Below are 22,470 nucleotides of genomic sequence, written 5' to 3'. Positions count from 1 at the left end.
GCCTGACAATAAGGCTACATATTGGTATAAATTTTTTCCCTTTTATATAAGCCTGTGCAGTTAAACATGAGCTAAATAATCCAGGACTAGCCTAGACATTACCTTATATCAAGTATAACTTTTTATGAAACATCCCATTTTTAGACCATGTAACCTAGGACTAGATGAAATAGCAATTAGGGCCAGATGAAATTGTAATCTGTGCTGGCTGAGATGGTAACCTAGCCTTAAGGCTACATACTGAGGTAGGCTGATTGTGTTTCATGTAACCCATACACCTAAGTGTGAATTAGATAATCCAGATTAGGCAGTAGCCTAGATTAGAGTGAGTTATAGTCTGGCTATAAGGTTACACATTATTGAGTTACTGTTTTATATAGGAGACCAAATAGCCATGGATTGGATATAAACAACAACCTGGGTTAGACAAAAAATAGTTGACTAACTATAAGGTTACATGTTAGTAAGTTTTCTGTTTTTATGTAGCCTAGCCTATACATTTAAGAGTGATCTGTAATAATCTGGATTAGGCAATACCCTATACAGTAAACCCCCTGTATTCGCGTTCTCATGGTTCGCGGACTCAAGCATTCGCAGGTTTCTCTGTGGAACATATCTAGCCATCATTCGCGGAAAATTCGCCCATTCGCAGTGTTTTTCACTGAGAAATATTCGCTAATTACTTTATTTTCAAATAATTTTCATGAATAAATGCACTTTTTGTGATAAAACTATTAAAATACTCAGGTATAAGCATTTTTACAGGGTTTTTCTTGGTTTAAGCTATCAAAATGGGCAGTTCTAAGTGTTTTTAGAGGGGTTTTAAGCATTCGCAGACTTGACCTATTCGCGGGGGGGTGTGGGATGCATCCCCCGCGAATACGGGGGTTTCACTGTACTAGGTTAAGAAAGAACAAATAAGCCTAGGATTATACATAAACAGTATCCTAGCTTCAATAAAATAACCTAGTTTTTTCTTTTTTGCGACTCAGTAGCATATCTGTAAGGTTACATGCTAGTAGGGTCTTATGTAGCTTATATCCTTAAAGGTGATATAAACCTACAGTAGAACAGGCAGTAGCCTAACCATATTAACCCTTTAACGCCGAAGCCCTATTTTCAAAAACGTCTCCTGTATGCCGGCGGCCTCCGAGAGGTAGCGCCAAAGCGGAAAAAGTTTTTTTAAAAAAATCACAGCGCTCTTAGTTCTCAAGATTAAGAGTTCATTTTTGGCTCCTTTTTTCTCATTGCCTGAAGTTTAGTATGCAATCATCAGAAATGAAAAAAAATCATTATCATATATAAATATTGGAATATATGACAGCTAAAAAAACTCGTATATAATTGTATACAAATCGCTGTAAGGAAAAAACGGTTAAAGCTAATGAGTTAATTTCTTTTGTTGTATTGTACACTAAATTGCAATGATTTTGGTATATAACAGATTGTAAAACGATTAAAGCAACACAGAGAAAATATTATCACAAAATGATGCATGAATTAAATAACGCCTGGACGTAAAAAAAGTTTTTTCAAAAATTCACCAAAATCAAAATATTGTGCTAGAGACTTTCCAATTGTGCCAAAATGAAGGAAATTGATTGAATATTACTAGACTGTAAGTTTTTAGCTTACAATTGCATTTTTGAACCATTTCATCGAGTTAAAGTTGACCAAGGTTGATTTTTTCTATTTATCGTTATTTAGATGTAAATATTAAAAAACTGTGAAGAGCTAAAGGAATGATTTGTTTTTTGTTGTATTCTACACAAAATTGCGCACATTTTGATGTATAACACTTTATGTAACGAATAATATGAAACGGCGAAATAATTATGGCAAACTGACGCAAGAAATGACACGATTTTCAGCGGAGTCCGCGCGCGTGGAGCGGAGGAAATTATTTTTTTCAAAAATTCACCAAAAATCTAAATATTGTGCTAGAGACTTTCCGTTTGTTGCAAAATGAAGGTAAGTGATTGATTGTTACTCGAATGTAATAATTATGGCTTACGAATGCGTTTTTCGATCATTTCGGTCGAGTCAAAGTTGACAGAACGTTAAAATTTTGTCAGTTATCGTTATTTCGGCGAAAATATTAAAAAACTGTGAAGAGCTAAAGGAATGATTTATTTTTTGTTGTATTCTACATGAAATTGCGCACATTTTGATGTATAACACTTTATGTAACGAATAATATGAAAAGGCGAAAAAATTACGGCAAGCTGACACAAGAAATGCCACGATTTTCAGCTGATTCTGCGCGCGCGGAGCGGAGGAAATTATTTTTTTCAAAAATTCACCAAAAATCTAAATATTGTGCTAGAGACTTTCCGTTTGTTGCAAAATGAAGGTAAGTGATTGATTGTTACTCGAATGTAATAATTATGGCTTACGAATGCGTTTTTCGATCATTTCGGTCGAGTCAAAGTTGACCGAACGTTAAAATTTTGTCAGTTATCGTTATTTCGGCGAAAATATTAAAAACTGTGAAGAGCTAAAGGAATGATTTATTTTTTGTTGTATTCTACATGAAATTGCGCACATTTTGATGTATAACACTTTATGTAACGAATAATATGAAAGGGCTTAAAAATTACGGCAAGCTGACGCAAGAAATGCCACGATTTTCAGCTAATTCCATTCACCATGAGCGGAGGAAATTATTTTTTCAAAATTCACCAAAAATCTAAATATTGTGCTAGAGACTTTCCGTTTGTTGCAAAATGAAGGTAAGTGATTGATTGTTACTTGTAATAATTATGGCTTACTACGAATGCGTTTTCGATAATTTTGGTTGTTGACCGAACGTTAAAATTTTGTCAGTTATCATTATTTCAGCGAAAATATTAAAAACCTATGAAGTGCTAAAGGAATGAGTTATATTTTGTTGTATTCTACATGAAATTGCGCAAATTTTGATGTATAACACTTTATGTAACGAATAATATGAAACAGCTGAAAAATTACGGTAAGCAAACACAAGAAATGCCAGGATTTTCAGCGGATTCACACAACTGAGCTTAAGGAAAATTTTTTTTCAAAAATTCACCAAAAATCTAAATATTGTGCTAGAGACTTTCCGTTTGTTGCAGAATGAAGGTAAATGATTGATTGTTACTCGAATGTAATAATTATGGCTTACGGATGCGTTTTTCGATCATTTCGGTCGAGCCAAAGTTGTCCGAAGGTTGATTTTTTTCTATTTATTGTTATTTCGATGTAAATATTTAAAAACTGTGAAGAGCTAAAGGAATGATTTATTTTTTGTTGTATTCTACATGAAATTGCGCAAATTTTGATGTATAACTTTATATAACGAATAATATGAAACGGCGAAAAAATTACGGCAAGCTGACACAAGAAATGCCACGATTTTCAGTGGATTCCGCGCGCGCGGAGCAAAGGAAAATTTTTTTTTTTTTTTCAAAAATTCACCAAAAATCTAAATATTGTGCTAGAGACTTTCCGTTTGTTGCAGAATGAAGGTAAATGATTGATTGTTACTCGAATGTAATAATTATGGCTTACGGATGCGTTTTTGATCATTTCGGTCGAGTCAAATTTGACCAAAGGATGATTTTTTTCATTTATCGTTATTTCGATGTAAATATTTAAAAACTGTGAAGAGCTAAAGGAATTATATATTTTTTGTTGTATTCTACATGAAATTGCGCACATTTTGATGTATAACACTTTATGTAACGAATAATATGAAATGGCAAAAATTATGGCAAGCTGAAGCAAGAAATGACATGATTTTCAGCTGATTCAAGCTTAGGAGCAGAGGAAATTATTTTTTTCAAAAATTCACCAAAAATCTAAATATTGTGCTAGAGACTTTCTGTTTGTTGCAAAATGAAGGTAAATGATTGATTGTTACTCGAATGTAATAATTATGGCTTACGGATGCGTTTTTTCGATCATTTCGGTCGAGTGAAAGTTGACCGAATGTTAAAATTTTGTCAGTTATCATGATTTCGCGAAAATATTAAAAAAACTGTGAAGAGCTAAAGGAATGATTTATTTTTTGTTGTATTCTACATGAAATTGCGCACATTTTGATGTATAACACTTTATGTAACGAATAATATTAAATGGCAAAAAAATTACGGCAAGCTGACGCAAGAAACGACAGGATTTTCAGCGGAGTCCCGCAAGCATGAGCGGAGGAAATTTTTTTTTTCAAAAATTCACCAAAAATCTAAATATTGTGCTAGAGACTTTCCGTTTGTTGCAAAATGAAGGGAAAGGATTGAATATCACCAGAATATGAGATTTTTGCTTACCCAAAAGAGACCCAAGTAAAAAAAAAAATAAATAATATATTATATATATATATATATATATATATATATATATATATATATATATATATATATATATATATATATATGTATATATATATATGTATATATATACTACATATATATATATACTACATATATACAGACATTCATACATAAACACATATAAATTATATTGTTTTTTACTTTGTTACAAAAACATAACTAAAAGGAATGGTTGTGAAAAACTGTTTTTGCATAAAACGAAATTATACAAAACAGCAATGAATACAGATATATAAAAACTTGTAATAAATATAAAACTAAAAAAATAAATTCAATGCTGAATACTCACCAAGTAAATATAAAACTAAAAATAAATTCAATGCAGAATACTCACTCGTAAATATAAAACTAAAAAAAAAAATGCAGAATACTCGCTCAATCCTGACTCTTCGTGCTGTTTGTTGTTTTCTCCCTCCTCCATTGAAGAGTCTTGCATTTTTTTCCTCCCGACATGACGGGGCACAAGCGGAGGAGGGAGATGCGCGTCCTTACTGCTGGTGGGCCGCCCTCCGGTGTCGCTCGGGCAGGCGCACTCCAATAAATAACCGCATTGTGGTACCTGTGGTTACACTCATCCAACCTGCAAAGTGTTACCTTGCAGGTGCGACACACGTACCGGCTGTCTCTCCTCTTGCCATTCATATGGCACACCCGGGACCGTTTCTGTCTGCCCCCTTCGATGAGCTCCAGTGTGTGATCTCCTGGCTGCAGCCGACACACAGGGTCGGCTACCCGACGGGACACTGGAATTGAGAGGGCGGCGGCACCTTCAGGGCAGCGCATCTTCAGGGGCGGCGTCATCATCAAGGTCGGCGGCAGCAGGCGGCGCCCCGGCAGGATGAGGAATTATGATGTCGGGTATCTCACGACATCTGACCTTTCCTCTCGGGCAGAGCTGGAGCTCGGGCAGGGGGCCGTTGGAAGGCCATTCCTCCGAATCGAAGTTGATGAGGGGCATTCCCAGCCACCTCAAGAAACTGGATGTGGGTCAACCTCCGAGCGTCCGAATTATACCCACAGTAAATGATGTAGGCATTCTGGAGGGCCAACTGAAGGAGGTATTTGAGGAGCTTCTGTGTCCACCTCCTGGTTCTCCTGGCGAAGGGATAATACTGGATGAGTTGATCAAAGAGATCAACTCCTCCCATGTGCCTGTTGTAGTGCCCGATGACAGTAGGGCGTTGGACACGAAACTCCTCATACGTAACTCGGCCCTGCCAGCGTGTCTTCTTCCGCTGGGTGATCTCCTCTTGGATGGGCTCATGACTCAAATCGTAATCATGGGCACGAAGTCGGACCCCTTCCAACAGATGACGAAGACATCTCCCTTCCGCCGCCACTCTGTCTCTCCTCTTGCAAGATGTTGCGGGTGGCTAGCAAACCTCTTGAGGACATTGAGGGCCCCACGCACCAACCAAGCGGGTACCACTGACGTGCACACCTGCTTCATACAGTTCCTGGGCCAGGGATACCGAGTTATAATAATTATCCATAAACAGGTGGTATCCTGGTTACGGAAACGATTCACAAGACCAAGACAGTGTCACGTAGCGTGGAGAAGACCCCAGAATACACCAAGAAGTCCACGACGTATCCAGTGTTGGCTTCCATAATAAAAAATAACTTTACACCATACTTCTTTGGCTTCTTCGGGTTGTACACTTTGATACTTAGACGCCTTTTGTATGGCATCATACCCTCATCCAAAGAAAGGTTCTTCAAGGAACCACGAGAGTCTGGCACCATTCACGAATGAACTCCAACACTGGGCGGACTAAGATGAGGCGGTCGGGTTATTCCGGGGGTATAGCCCTTCGGTTGAAGGCGTTGAAATACCTGTCCAACGCCAGGAAACTATCACGGACATAATGCCCGCCACATTAGGCGATTTAAAAAAAAATTCCGCCTCAATATTGCCTGACGCCAGCAGCAGGCATCATCCCAAAGAATATGTGGAGCCCCAAAAGTGCGCCATGTCCGTGAGGTTGCAGCCCCGCCAGCGGTGCAACAACAACGTCCCACAATTCCTCACGGCAGTGCCGAGCGTAATCTACCGTCTCTGCAACCAGGAATTCAAGCAATTCCCGCGTCAGAAAAAGCTGAATGAACCCCAGTGCCGTGAGAGGCACAGGGACGGTCAGTCCAGGTACTGCCGTGAATGGGTGCATGTTAGGTGGGGTGGGGTCCTCCGACCACCCCTCATCACTTTCGGATGAACGGCCTTCACCTGAGCTGCCGCGACGCTTGTCGGCCTTCTACGGGTTTCTGCGCTCAAGACGCCAATGCGTGCACGGGCACGCCTTCGCACTCTCACACTCCCAGCTGGGCCGTCTCCTTCACTTTCCCCATCACTTTCTGTTTCGTCCCCACCAGCCACAATCGAGTCATCCTCTTCCTCCTCCAACTCACTTTCTCCCTCGTAGGCACTAAACCCGCTAAACTCTAATTCACTTTCCTGCTGAGGATCCCGTATGGACATTGGTGGCAAATATTCGTCATCGCTGACGTCAGGCGTTATGTCGTCATCGCTAGATGACCAACTACCACCGAAATCAGGACTTTCGACCTGCTCTCGATCGAGCTCCAACAAGTACTCATCAATGTCCTTCTGTTGGAGGCCTCCCAAATGTTTTCGGATGCCCCTCAGGACACCCCGATGCTTCCTAGGGGTCGTAAAAGGAACGGGATGTGGTCCTTGGTCGCCATAGGTCACACGTGGCCGAACAACACGCTGCTGAGAAGCTGGGTCACTCTGGTTGCTGGGTCCCTCTCCAGCATCCAAGTCCAAAACTCGCCTCACACGCTCACTTCCGACAGGCAATGTGCGCCTTTCACGCTCCTGACGCCTTTGTGACATCTCTGCAAACGTTCTGTTGCAGCACGAATTCGCTAACACTCGCAAAAGTTCAGCAAAACACGTCTGCGTCAAAATATCGCTCCTGCAAGGCGCTACTCTGATGCTCTCTGATGCAAGATGGGGAAATTCGGCGCATGCGGCGTCTGGGTGACGCCAGAACAAAACAACAGCTGGATCCGTGAACTCCCAGCATCCGCCGAGGCGCTGGATTTGAAATCTTCCATAAACTAGGCCTATAATTATTTTTCCGCGAATATTTAAAAAAGCATTTTCAATCGACGTTTTGCAACGCCCACTGGCATTCGACAGACAATTTTGGACGACGTTTAAAACATCTAACAGGCGTTTAAGGGCTAAGTAGGAACCCCCTTTTAAGGGGAGCGCACTCTTCGATTTTTGATGAATATTTTTGAAATTTAAAAAAAATGGTTAAATGGCCGTAAGACATGAGCAACACCTTCGTCATCACGTGACCAAAGCATTTTTTCGAAATATTAAAATTGATGGGGTTTTGGGCCTCCGCCCACCACATGGTGAGGTAGGGCTGACGTTTGGCTCCTAATGACTAATGTCATTTTTTCCTTTATTCGCCTAATTTATTAATTATTTTGATTTTTATATCACCTTATCTCCTACGTCTGGCAACAACAATGGCTTGTTCCTTGGTGAATGCTTGGTCTAAGAGACAGTTGCCCCCAAACGTTGAAAGTGGATGGCAGGCAAATTTTTACTCTGAGCAATTTTTTTGCTATTTGCGGTGTTTTTTTGCCTTTTTATTTTTTTGTGTTACATCCAGTAACTCTAAATACAATCTACATACTTTCACCTTCAAAAATACACTCACAGTTGATGAAATGAATAAAGGATGATGAAAAGGGAGTATCTGATGACAAGTTCATTATATCTAGATCTCAGTTAGATAGAATAGTGTCGGATATTAGATGCAAGGTAGGAAATTGCAGGGGTAAAGTTCAGGTCGAAGTCTCTGCCAATAGATGGGATACTGATATTTTAATGAAGTTCCAATCGTGTAGGTTTACGGTTAGTGCCCCAGCAAATTGAATTAGCAATGGAAAATCTCAGCACCATCAATCGAGTGAGATAAATATTGAGGAAATTGAACACAACTTCGGCTGTGAGAAATTCAACTTACTAACACATCTGTTTGGCACAAGTGAAAGTATAGAAGAAGTTCTTCATTCGAGAGACAAAAAGGCATGAAAATCAAACTCCAAAGACCAAAAAGACCAAACAAGTGAAAAAAAAGACTGAAAATGAGTCAAGAGTATCAGCCTGGTAGCTACTAAACTTTTAGTTTCTTAGTTTCAAACCAGGCAACAATGAGTCAGGTGGTACTTGATGATACCCTCGCCTTGAGCGAATAATACCCCTTTTTATAGGGGGGCATGTGACCTGGAGCCAGAAATCAACCAAAATAATGCTCTAAGATAAGTTTTTACACGAGTGCCAAAAAAAACTACTTGTTGATCTTTACGGTCGTTTTTCTCAGTTTTCACTTTTTTGCACTTCAAACGCGAACTACATTTTTATTTTTAGGCCAATTTTAAAGTTAAATATACCATAGGAAAGAGGAAAGAAAGACAAATATTTGTTTGGGGCTAGGTTTTTTCTTAGGTTGACGAGGAACCCATGATAATCAAATTATACAAATTTGGGGGGGGAAATCCCCCCTCGCCCCCATCCAAAAAAAATAAAAGTAGAAAAACTCTTCCCATTATTTTTTTCATACTATAATATACTTTCTGTGTATGAAGTGGCATTGCAATAGCTCTAAAAATGAAGGAGGTGAATCATTTTTAATTTTTTCATTTTTTTTATAAAATCCAAAATAATCATCCGATCACTCAAATTTTTTCTGGAACATCACCTTATATATATGTATAACATATAAAAATTTCATAAAAATCGGGGCATTATTTCTATGTAAGCGTGCACTCCCCTTAAGGAATATCCTACTACAGTATTAGCCTTCAACAGCGACGGCTGAATATCAGATGAAAGGGTAGTATCGGCCACATAAAACAGAAAACCAGATTATAAGAGAATTATTTTCTGTATAGTTTATTATCTTTTAAGTTGTAAATAAGCCTAGAATAGGTTAAGCAAGAACCTTCTAAGAAATCCTCTGTTCTTAGCTTAGCGTAGATTATACTAGAATCATTACCCTAAGCTATATAAAACAGTAGTTTGGGTTAGTTAAACAAATCAGTTCATAGCAGTTAGTCTGAATGGTATGACAACTGGAATTAAAAATTTCACTTGGCCATTGCAAAAGGACTAACTGTATAAGTAATACAGCCATATACAGGTGTGAAAACTAACCTAAACCTTAGAGCGTTTAACATAGATATTTGATTAAATGCATTACAACTGCACACCTGTAACCAAGTTAACCTGTAATATAGAAACTATATGAGGAACTACAGAAGTGTCCCTCACTTAAAAACAATTAACACTAACTAGCTTCTAATAACAACTTGCTGTATATCAATACAGGGCCGCCATTAGGCAGGATCCTCAATTTAAGTGTTCCGTAGCAAATTGCTCAGTACACTTTTTGCCAGTGGGTATGGCCCATACCACTTGCCATGAGCATAGTCCTTGTAAAAAACAAGGAAAATTTGCTTGGTCGCCAGATGTGGGCGAGATTTGTAGTATGCTCCTGGCAGCAAGTTTTAAGGACGAAACAGCTCCTTTTAAGCTGTCTCAATGGGTCCTAGGGTTCAGTAGGGGTGAGGAAGAGGGAAATTATATCTTTCCGGCAGCAGATATTTAACCATTCCTCTGAACAACATCAGTGTTTGCGCCAAAACCCAGTAACATCAGTCCCCAATACCTCCCAGGTTAACCCCGCAGAGTAAGTAGAGGAATCTTTACATGGAGTTGACATTCTTATTAAAAATATGAAGTGGACATTGCCATCGAAATGGCCCTGCTGAACCCAGAAGGCTCAGGGACACAAATTTTAGCTAGTCATGGGAGAAACCTTCCAGAAGGAATTCTATTCCCCATGCAGCTATCGTTGCTGAATAGGATCTTTCCCCCAAAAGGGATACTGGGATCCACCTAACTCAGACTGAAATGTCTACATTTTTGGAAGGGTATAGTAACTTGCCCAGGACTTCTGCCCCTTGATTAACAGGCAGTTACAGTTCAGTTGCTGAAGCTCAGTTAGATTGCACAAGCTCCCCCTCAGTTAGATTGCGCAAGCTCCCCCAAAAGGGACACACAGTTTGTGGCAAGCTCCCCCAAAAGGGACACACAGTTTGTGGCAAGCTCCCCCACAAGGGATACACAGTTTGTGGCATTTGGTCAGCTCCATAAGGAAATTGAGTACCATCAAAGATGCCCTTGCTACAGAATGGCAATATATAAGGGACATGGAGCATGATTCTGAAAAGGAAAGCAAGTCAGTCATGTACACACCAAAGTGTAAAAGTACTACATCTTGTAACCGAAAAGTGAGTGTAGTTACAAATGCTGCCCAAACAAGGTCTGATGTTAGAATTCCGGCTAGAAACAAAAAATGGGTCAGTTCGGAATACAGAACTTCAGATCAAAACATATTAGGAGCTCCAGTACTCACTCCTGATGGTACTGATAATCCTTGGCGAGATGCCTCAATGTACACTTTCTCTCCGGATGGCAAGTAGGTAATTAATGAAAGAAAAACTATAATCGAAATTGTAAATGTAGAATTTACAAATGGCAGCATTCCTTAATACAGGATGGCACCTGGCACCATCTTCACCAGACATGGAGAAAACACCAGGTCAATGAAAAATGGATGTCTACTTCCATTTTGAATAAGGCCCAAGTTGCTCACCAAGTAGCCCCAGCCTTCTGTCCCTTCACTTTCAAAAATATTAATCATGTGAAGACAGATTTTCAAAATTGGTAGTGACTAAAAACAAGAGACAATGGCAGAATTAAAACCATCTGGCACAGTCATCCCAGTTTTGGAAAATTCCACCAAGGAATGGGCAATGCTGCAACTCCCTTTTGAAAGGAAAAAGCTCCCTTAGATATAGCTACTCAGCAGTTTAGGACGCCTATGAGAAGACTCTCAGAAGGGACACCCTCTTCAGAATTTTATGCCAGGCTCTGACTCCTTAGCATTATAACCTTTACCACCTTGCTGGAAGTTGCCACCTAAAGGCTTCCAGAAGATCCCAGGATAAGTTTTGCTGTTGAGGCCAAAAGTCTTATGAGAATGGCGCATAAAAGTGCGAATGGAAGCATTGGAGAGCTCCATCAAATCACTCTTCAATGTCACTGCATTATTACATTCTAACCCCTTCTGTAAGGACCTGTTTGAGGAGTCTGTTGTGGCTCAACTCAACGAGCATGCCTGCCAACAGAATTGTACAGTGTACGCTCTTCTGGGGAAAGGGGAATTCAGGAAACAAAGAACCCAAATTTCCCTTTACCCAACCCCAAAAAGGGCTCACTGATAAAAAATCATGTAAGCCTTCAGTCACCCCCAAAAAATTTTTCCTCAAAAAACAGGTAGGTGGTCAGAAGGGACAATTCCCTACAAAGGGATGACAACAACTTCAAGGACATCTTTTTTCACAAGGTCCAAAAACCATCTTAGAGGGGGGAAAAAGGAAAAACAATACCTGGAATGTCTATCAAAGGCGAAGGCATAGAAGGAGGCAGATACCAAGAGGAATTATATTGGTTGGGGGTCAGCTTCGATGACATCACAGACAATGGAAGTTTTCCATGTGGGTGGATAGCATTATTTACATGTACAGAAAGGCCCTATTAATGGGGCCCATAGAGAAACGTGTGTATATTTGCCACCAAGTACATCTCTTCAGTGACCTCAGAAAGGATTCCTCCAAAAGAAGAGTGATCCTCAACCAATCAGCATTGAACAAGCACAGTGTTTGCCAAAAGTTTTGGATAATTACCATTGCCTAAGTACATTGAATCATTCCAAAAAGGGACTCAGACAGTTTCTATAGATCTGAAAGATGCAAAGTGGCACAACCCCATAGCCGTTCCCTTCCGCTCCTTCCTCTGGTTCTGGATAGGAAAAGATACGTAAAGATTCAAAGTCATGCCCTTTGGGCTAAACATTGCCTAAAGAATATTTTACAAAATTAGCAATGGTATCCGCTCGAGAACTCAAACAAAAAGATCTGGGGGTCCACAAGAAAAGAGTGCTTGAAAAACCTAAGAGCAATGGTCAGCAGACTACATACAGTCAAAAGGTTTTATAATAAATTTGAAAATATCCTTCCTCACACCCAGCAGACACTTTCAGTAGCTGGGACTGTGTTGGGATACTCTTCACTGCCTGTTGTCTCCCCCAGTTATACTCAGAATAAGGCAAGTCCTCAAAAGGTTCCTTGCAAAGCCTAGAGTTTCCAGATGGCAGTCAGAATGTATGATGGGCCTGCTGCAGTTCTCATCAGTAATAGATCCAATGCATAGATTGCTACTGAAAGTGTGAACAAATTCTGGCTATCGCATGCAAGAAAAAAGATGCGAGACCGACCTCATCAAAGGATTAAAAGAGTTGGGGAGATACTTTGGCCTTGGATCTGGAAGGAATCCCTGGCGAAATAGGTCACTGACTCCTCTGTCTGTATGAGTGACAAACACACAGATGCCTCGTTGACAGGTTGGGAGGGCATTGGGAGGATCGTCAGGTGGCAGGGAGGTGATCAGCTACTCAGGAATTTTTATATCAATTTCCTGGAGCTGATGGCTGTCTTTTTGTCTCAAAAAACTCAAACCTCCAGAAGAGAGAGAACATAACTACAGTATCCTACATCAAGAGGTCGCGATCACGTTCACCTCCTCTCAATATGGTAATGCTAACCATCCTTTGGATGGCGCCAGCAAGGAAGTGGCACATGTCTGCAATTCACCTCACAGGGGGTCTTACTGTAATAGCAGATTCTCTATCAAGGAAAACAACAGCCTCAACAGAGTGGATGTTGGACAACCACTCTTTTCAAACAATAGCCAGCATGCTTCCACGACCAGAAGTGGACCTGTTTGCCACATACTAGAATCACAAACTCCTAATATATGTGTCTCCAAACCTGGACAGTCAAGCAACAGCAAGAGATGCCTTCCTAAAGACTGGAACAAGGGGAGGACGATACCTGTTTCCTCTATTGTCCCAGATTTCAAAGGTTTTGAGGAAACTCCTAACCTTCAAAGGAACAGTTTACTTAATAGCCCCAAATTGGCCAAACAGGCATTGGTTTCTATTACCTCAACAACAGACAAAAAGATCAGTTCCACTAGCGTCTGCTGTTCTGTCCCAGACAGTAGGAGGGAAAATCTCTTATGCATCCTCCTTTGTGAGCCGAGACCTTTACATATAGATTTAAAAAAAATATCTGTCGTGATAATTACTCACCCAACATTGCTAGGTACCTAGTGCAAAAGTTACTGACACCATCTATCCGACAATACCAGTCCATATGGAAGATATGGTTAGGTTATATCCATACTTAGAGCCCAGTTGAGATTTCTATAGAAACACTTGTTTTTCTTATATACCCTTTTGAAGACAAATGCCTTGCGGTTACAACAGTCATGGCATACAGGGCTGCACTAACGGAACCCTTGCTTTATGGATTCAGGATTGACTCCAATATTCTGCAATCTTTCTGCAATCTCTTGCTGATAAGGCCCACCCCTGAAAGGCTTCCAATTACTTGGTCCCTGAACAAGGTGCTTAGACCTCTATCAACCCCTCAATTCAGCAGACCCAATGCAACAACAACGCACATGCTACAAAAGGTGATCTTCCTCATTGCGTTAGCATCAGGAGCTCGTATTAGTGAACTGGGGTCTCTTAGATGGGGACAATGTATCACGCAAATAGCTGACCATCAATTATTGTCCCCAGGCCCATCATTCCTGGCCAAGAATATGGATCCTTTAAAAAGGAAATCCATTCTTATAAGAAAATTCAATTTAACAGGCAAGGCATTATGCCCAGTTCAGGCACTTAAGGTTTAACTAGAAGTCACAGCAAACATCCCAGAAGGTCCTATTTTCCTACACCGTAGCACAAACTAACCACTCTCCCTACAAAGGCTGAGAATGATTGTAGTGTTTCTCATTAAAAAGGTAAATCCAGACTCTTTTCATAGGTCACATGATGTTAGGAAAATAAGTACATCGTTGGCCTTCTTCAGAAATGTCTCTTTTGAAGAAGTCTCCAAACGTACAGGGTGGTCATCAGTTAAATTATTGCCACATGCTCGAACAAATCTGACTATACTGTGTATCAGTAGGTGGCATGGTTAGTCTTAACCCCTAGGTGATACAAAATAAAACCAGGGGTCTTATTGACAGTGAGTATGCTAACTATCATTGGGAGAGGGGCGACAGTACTGCAACCAAACCCAGCATGCTTAGGTAAGCCACTGTAGAACTACATCCTAAAATGTAAGTTCATGTATAGTTTCTTGTTCCTTGATATCAAAACCTGAAAAGTATTTGGAATAAAGAATGGGACGTGAAATCTGTGGCTTGACTTTAGACCAGAAATGTTATTTCCTTTGGGATGTTGTGTTTAAAAAAAAAAAATTAGAGCTTAAGCTTTTTTCATCACCTGTCAATTTCTTTGTAAAGCTACTTAAGGACGAAACAAGCAACTACGCTATCAAAAAACTGGTTTTGACATAGGAAAAACCTATTCTGGGTAGTCGCTGTTGAGTCCTCAAAACCCTCCCACTTCCCTGACAAAAAGGTAAGGGATTTGGGGGGATGCGCATGCGCAATAGTCACTTCTTTTTCTTCCAGGTTCTTTTGACGTTGGAAAAACTGGGTTCAGCCTTGCTGAAGATAAGGGAAAGTGCCCTCTTATCTTTGAGACCATTATATACTCCATCACATGTTATAATGTTAATCATTACGACACAATACCTGGCCAAAAAGACCAACTAGATGAGAATTCTTTGATATTAGTTTGGTCACCATGGAGCTCTGGTAGACCATGGAAGGTAACTCTTTGAGGACTCAACAGTGACTACCAAAAATAAGTTTTTCCTACTTCAAAACCTGTTATTTAATAATCTGTCAGTTTATTTTTTTTTAATTGTTCTCTTCTTTCTGTATTTCCTATTACCTTTTGTTACTTCTTTCAAATTAACATATTCTAGGATATCTTTATTTTCAGGTTAATGGCCCCTGTGGGCTTGTTCCATAGGAGTATGGTTCATGTTTGGAATAATAATAATAATAATAATAATGTTTTTGAAATTTATTAATTTTAGATTTTACTTGAAAGCTTAATATTCTGAGTAATTTATTTTACCAATAAAGAAATTCAGATTTTCAAATTCTGTAATTTGTTGAAAACAGTTAAGTGATGTGTTTTTAAAATGAGATTTTTATAGCTAATTTTTTGACATCATGAAATTTATTTTTCTGGTACTTAGATCAAATGGAGATCTGCTGCATGGCTTGAATATAGGAGATAAAAAGAAAGGCCAAGTGACTGAAATTCAGAGAAAAGGCATCTTTTTCAAGATAGAAATTGCTGTGCATTCTGCTTGAGAAAGAATTTGAATGATAAGGATACATCAATTGAACAAGATACCCTTGATTTTCCCATTGGATCTGAACATGAACTTCGTATCACATCCTATCATTATATGGATAAAGTATTTGTAGTTTCACTCCAGAAATCCATGTTAGAAGAACAAGTAAGTTTATTTTGATTACAGTATGATAGACATATTTAGAATTTTCCTACAAGGTATATTGTATTGTATTTTTCATTGTGGATTTGAGAGGCATCAATATATTTGGGGCTTTTCACTTTGTAATGAAAGAAAATAGATACCACTGAATGCTCTTTACTGCTCTGGGTGATATATAGATAAAAAGGTTTTTTATTGTTGATTGTACTTGTAGGCCAATACTAAATTTTGGGCATGTTTTGTTTTGACAGATTGTAGGCTTGTATGGCGTGAAGGAGGGACAGGTGCTGAAGGCAACTATCAAAAGTTATCAACCTGATAAGGCCATTGTTAGTGTAGGCAAGAATGTAGATGGAGAGATACCATTTTTGCATCTCACTGACATGGCTGTGGAACACCCTGAGAAGAAGTATGCTGTAGGAAGCCTTGTCACAGCAAGAGTGCTAGAAGTTGTACCAGAAAGGAAGCGTCTGATTTTGACTTGTAAAAAACTGTTAGTAAATTCAAAAGAAACACTTTTAACTGAATACGATAAAAACTTTGAGGGCACTCTTGCTAAAGGCTTCATTGTTCAGGTCAAGCCTCAGGGATTGCTTGTGAAGTTTTTTGGTGATGTTAAAGGATTTGTACCCAAATCACAAGCAAGTACAGAGCATGGAGTTGACCTCCTTAAAAAATTCTCTATTGGGAATGTTGTAAAATGCAAAGTTTTATCGGTCAGACCAGATGAGAAGAGGATGACACTCAGCCTCCTTTTGTATAAGGAAAATAAAGTGAAGACAGGGGACAGAAAGGAGAATGAAGTGAAATCAGGGGCAGAAAAGAAAATAAAGTGAAGACAGTGAACAGTGCAGATGTTCAGACAACTAAGGCTAAAAATCTAAAGGAGACTTGAATGTAGGTGCAATAGTTAGATGTTCTGTATCAAAAGTTGAAAAGAGCACCATTAAAGTTAGAATAAAACCTGGGAATATAAAAGCAGAAATACCAGTGTATCATCTCTCAGATGAGAAAAGTAAATGCAAAATAATCAAGTCAGTTCTGTCTTCTGGAGATAAGATTCACAATGCAGTTGTATTTAGTAAATATGATAAAACGTGCTTGTCTACAAAAACAGTGTTTATGAGTGGATTTGGAAATCTAAATCTCATGCTTTGGAAGCTCTAAAGAAATCTTGTGTGTACCTAGGCGTTGTATCTGAGATTTTGCCCTCTGGCATCAATATTTCACTCGCTGTTGGTAAGAGTGGTCAGACTGTATTTATAAATTCAGAACTTTTGAGGAATGCAACAAGACCAGAGAGTAAAGCAGAGGAAGGAAAAGATTTAAATTACACTGTTGGAGATAGTATTAAACTGAAATGCAAGGGATTTGATGATGAAAAGAAACCAATCTTTTCCATAGTAAATATGCGTCAAAAGAAAAATAAACGTTATCAACTTCAGTCTTTGTATAAGTATCTCATGTACCAAAAAATTCTGCAGAAAAATATTTTTAAGAAAGGTTTAGTAAGCAAAGAATTTGCAGAAACTGAAGTTGGAAACAAGTTAGAAGTTGATGTTATACATGTTACTTCCCATGGCCTGCTGGTGAAGAATGATGACTATGGTATTTATGGAGTAGTGTTGAATGAACATTTGCAACCTGGGCAGTATTATGGGAAAGGAATCAGAGTGCCAGCTTGTGTTTTGTATGTGCATATGAAGGAAAAGTGTGCTGTACTTACAGCAAAACGTGATTTGGTTGATCAGTTGTGTGTTCATGAATTTTCTAATGTTAAAGTTGGTCAGGAAGTTAGTGGTGAAGTTTTACTTACTCAGAAAGACTGTATCATAGTGAGACTGAAGTCTGGCCGTAAAGGTTTAATTGCTTATTTACCTCCAAAGAAGAATGTGACAATTGGTCAGAGCATCAGGGTAGTTGTGCAGCATGTTGAACATAAGCTGGTGCTCTGTGCAACCAAAGTGCAGAACAAACTGAAGTATTTTCCAGTTTGCCTAGTCTCCCAAGTTTTCAGTTACAAGTTCCGGATGATATTTGCAAAGAATACAGTAGCATAGAAGAGGTTGACAAGAAAAGTGCTTTGGAAAAGATAAAGAAAATTATGTCATGTACTGAACAGGGAAAACTTGGGAGTGAAGTAAAAATGGATGTAAAAAAGAAGATACACGAGAAAACGTCTACTGGTGAAGAAAGCAGGGGAGAGAATACAGCTTTGGTGAAGAAAGGCAGTAAGAAAAAAAAGACAGGTAGTGTGGGTGATTCTGTTAAAGACAATACTTCCATAAAGAAGGGACTGTGTGATAAGGGTAGCGATGATAGTGGGGTGGATGAAAATATGGATACTGATGACATACCTGAAGCTTTCTTGAGTAGGGAAGCCATGTTTGAAGCAGCACTGGTTTTTTGTTTGGAATGTACCTGAGATTGAAGAAAAGAAAGGTGCTAGTTCAAGTGATAGTGAAGACGAGGAAAAAATGAATTGAAGGTAAGTTACTTATGGTCTCTGGTATGAAAGACATCATTTGAGATATTCAGCAATTATGGGACAGTAGTGGTTGTAATTGCTATTTGCTGAAAAATTGTGGAAAAATTACCAGTGGTGATTACTTCAGAATTATTTAACAAACAGTGAGTATTAAAACATAGTGAATAAAAATTTTGTTATACAAGAGATGATGTTTGGAAGGTAATTTCATTGCATCTCTTACAGAAGAAGAAACAGAAAAGACTTACAAGGGCTGAACAGGAGCTCCTGGCTAAAGAAGAAGAGAAGAGACTTTTTGAATTAGAATCTGCAAGGTTAGAAAAGGAAAGGTTACCCAATCAGCCCTAGATTATGAAGAACTCCTTCAGGAGAGTCCCAACTCATCTGCCATATGGATTCAGTTCATCAGTTTCCATCTTGAGGTAAGGATGTTTCTGAATAGTATTTGTGCATTTATTATGAAGGATCCCATATATTTTTACAGAGCATCATAGTTATGAATACATTTTTTCTTTTAGAGATAAAATTTGTTCTTTTTCATTGTACAGAGCATTTGTTGTACTGCTATACATGGTAAAAAAATAGGTTTTGACATAGGAAAAACCTATTTTTGGTAGTCGCTGTTGAGTCCTCAAGGAGTTACCTTCCATGGTCTACCAGAGCTCCTTGGTGACCAAACTAATATCAAAGAATTCTCTTTTAGCTGGTCTTATAGCTGGGTATTGTATCATAATGATAAAAAATGTAACATGTGATGGAGTATGTAATGGACTCGATGATAAGAGAACATTTTCCCTTATCTTCAGCAAAGTTGAACCCAGTTTTCTAAAATCAAAACCTGCAAGAAGAACTGACTACCGTGCATGCACGTCCACTATATTGTTTACAAACGGACTGGCACAGGACCAGGGAACCATTACTCTCTGTTGGTCAGTGCAGGATGGTCCCTTACCCAAATCACATGCCTTTTCAACAGGGAAGTGGGAGGGTTTAAGGGCTCAACAGCGACTGCCAAAAATAGGTTTTTTGTACGTCAAAGCCCGTTTTTGATAGTGTAGTCTCTTGTTTTGTCCTCAATGAGCTTTGCAAAGAAATTGACAGGTAACGAAAGGCTTAAGCTCTCAAATTTTAATTGCAACAGTCCACAGAGAAAAAAAATTCTGGTCAAGGGTCAAGCTACAAGTTTCAAGCCCCATTCTTTTTCTAAATACCCCCTCAGGTTTTGTAAAAGAGGCCCCACACAGGGTTGTGAATAGTCACTTTGAACTTCCCGTGGAAGGCAGGGAAACATGTTTGGAGCTTTTTCTTACACCATTTACATTTGCATATCTTCCTCTTTCCATTGATGTGTTCTTTTTCTTAAATTGGCCACCTTAAAGTTTGCCTGGTCTGGGGTGTTTGATATATGTTTAGCCCCCGTCCCTTAAAGGGTTAAGCAGGTCATTAATGCTGATATCGCTGATTTTTTGGGTAGTGGCACTCTGCCGGGAACGGAACCCCACCATTAACATGGGACTGCCTGTACTATCTAATCCAGGCTATGTAGTTCACACTTAAGGATAAGTAATTCTAGGTTATAGGCTACAGACAACATCTGCTATTAATCTAATCTAAATTATTCTCACTGAATCTGATGTAGTGTACTGCCTAGACTATTGTAGACACTGTTATCTGAAAGGATTTTTTAAATTAATTATAAATTGTTGAATATTTCTTTAGTTAAAATATCTAACTAGAATGACAAATTCTTCAAAACAATTTGCGCTTTTACAATTAGCGATCAGCGATCATGAGTAAGCGCCAAGCATGTGCTCACAAGAAACATTGGTTTCAGGCTTTCACACAAAATTAATTACCAATTCCAAAAGTTTAAAACTAAAACTTTAACTGAACTTAAAATTAAGCACTTAACTTGCAATTTTAGATGTTTCCATGATCCTTGCCAATAAAATCGGAGAATCAAAAGCCAAATTTACGGAGCACTGGCTTGCAGTAAACAGTACTCTGTTTGACCAAGAAAGATAATGGTTCCCTGGTCCTGTGCCGTCCATTTGTAGACAGTGTGGCGGACGCACATGTGCAGTAGTCACCTCTTCTTCATGCAGGTTTTGACGATGGAAAACTGGGTTCAGCTTCGCTGAATATAAGGGAAAATGCCCTCTTATCTTTGAGTCCATTACATACTCCATCACTTGTTATAGTGTTTATCATTATGACACAATACCTGGCTACAAGACCAGCTAAAAGAGAATTCTTTGATATTAGTTTGGTCACCAAGGAGCTCTGGTAGACCATGGAAGGGTAACTCCTTTAGGATGAAACAAGCGACTACACTATCAAAATTATAGTTTTTATGATAGAACCAAGTTACTAAGAGAACAGAAAGGGGATGGCTGATGTTTTTGCTAAGATGGTTGAATTAGGATTGTTGGGGATGAATTTCATTGTTAATCCTGTCACTTCAGATGTGGTGCACATTCTTTTTCAGTTCATTGTTCCTTAATTATTGTTTCACCACAAACTCATTACCCAGAATAATTCCTTTTTCATGGTCAGTTAAATGCCACATGTCAGTGACAAGTGGTTGCTTATAGGTCTTTGTATGTACATATACAGGCAGTCCCCTTGGTTTACGACTGTTCCGCTCTTCTACTTGACGTTCTGAGGTTACGACGCTTTTCAAATATATTCATCAGAAATTATTTCCTGGCTTACGACGCATGTTCCGGGGTTACGACGTCCATGAAGAATAAGATCCGACGGAAGAAATATGGCCCCAAAATGGCAGAATAAATAAATCATAATTTGAAGGTTTTTTGATGTAAAACTCAATAATAATGCAGTTTACATCGTTTTCAATGCACCCAGAGCATTAAAAGTAAGGTTTTCTTATGATTTTTGACGATTTTCGACGATGTTCCGGCTTTTACGGTGACGATTTTTCGTTACGACAATTTGCACTGTTGTAAGAACGAACCAATTTCATGTACAATACAACAGAAAATAACTCATGGTTGTAGTTTTTTATCAGAATAAATCCGGGACCGCCTGTAGATCTGTGAGTCCCAAGGATTAATTGTCTCAGTTTTCTTGTATCTGTTGAACTGTTCACAAGACAAAATTCCAGACATTATTTTTATTTTTTTTTTTAGTCATCCTACTCAGCTGGGTGGTATTTACAGTGAGGGTTCCGAGTTGCATCCTGCCTCCTTAGGAGTCCATCACTTTTCTCACCATGTGCACTGTTCTAATAGCACGCTCTTCTGCATGAGTTCTGGAGGTATTTCAGCGCCTAGTATTTCCAGGTTCCTTTTCAGGGATCTTGGGATCGTGCCTAGTGTTCCTATGATTGTCGGTACAGTTTCCACTGGCACATCCCATATTCTTCTTATTTCTATTTTTCAGTTCTTCGTTGGGCGAGTGGGTTCCGTTCTCAGCTAGCACTGTGCTGGCCGCGAGTTCGAATCTCTAACCAGCCAGTGAAGAATAAGACGAATTTATTTCTGGTGATAGAAATTCATTTCTCGCTATAATGTGGTTTGATCGGATTCCACAATAAGCTGTGTAGGTCCCGTTGCTAGGTAACAAATTGGTTCTTAGCCACGTAAAATAAATCTAATCCTTTGGGCCAGCCCTCTTAGGAGAGTTGTTAATCAGCTCAGTGGTCTGGTTAAACTAGGATATTAATCGTAGTGGTCTTTATTTCTCTTTTTTCAGGTCTTGATACATATCAATTTTCTCTCTCTGATACTTATCAATTTTTTCTCTTTCTTTCTCATCTACTCTGGCATCCCATAGTACTGCGACATCAATGAGTGATACTTTCTTCTTGATTTTGTCAATCAGCATCAAGTCTGGTTCATTGGCCTGTAACCCCTTATCTGTTCTGATACCATAGTCCCAGAGGATCTTTGCCTGATCGTTTTCTATCACTCCCTCAGGTTGGTGTCCGTACCACTTATTACTGCAAGCTAGCAGGTGCTTCTTGCACAGGCTCCAGCGGATGGCTTTTGCTACAGAATCATGCCTCTTTGTACTGGCTCTGTGCAAGCGCCGGGCATTCACTTG

The 22,470-nt window shown here is 39.2% G+C and overlaps 1 protein-coding gene across 1 annotated transcript in view; it reads left to right on the top strand.

Annotated features, from left to right (window-relative positions):
- The window catches only part of Rrp5 (Ribosomal RNA Processing 5), a 76,966-nt gene that overhangs the window by 40,591 nt on the left and 13,905 nt on the right, over window positions 1–22,470 (top strand). Inside the window, 8 exon segments of the mRNA XM_067085011.1 lie at window positions 13,968–14,185; window positions 15,721–15,917; window positions 16,166–16,746; window positions 16,829–17,078; window positions 17,081–17,972; window positions 18,291–18,406; window positions 18,631–18,736; window positions 18,739–18,824. Of these exon segments, the coding sequence (XP_066941112.1) occupies window positions 13,968–14,185; window positions 15,721–15,917; window positions 16,166–16,746; window positions 16,829–17,078; window positions 17,081–17,972; window positions 18,291–18,406; window positions 18,631–18,736; window positions 18,739–18,824 (2,446 nt within the window).

This window comes from Macrobrachium rosenbergii, chromosome 41 (genome assembly GCF_040412425.1).
Source record: "Macrobrachium rosenbergii isolate ZJJX-2024 chromosome 41, ASM4041242v1, whole genome shotgun sequence".
NCBI classification, from domain to species: Eukaryota; Metazoa; Arthropoda; class Malacostraca; order Decapoda; family Palaemonidae; genus Macrobrachium; species Macrobrachium rosenbergii.
Note: the sequence above shows the minus strand (reverse complement) of the source record. Positions and strands in the feature narration are given on the sequence as shown.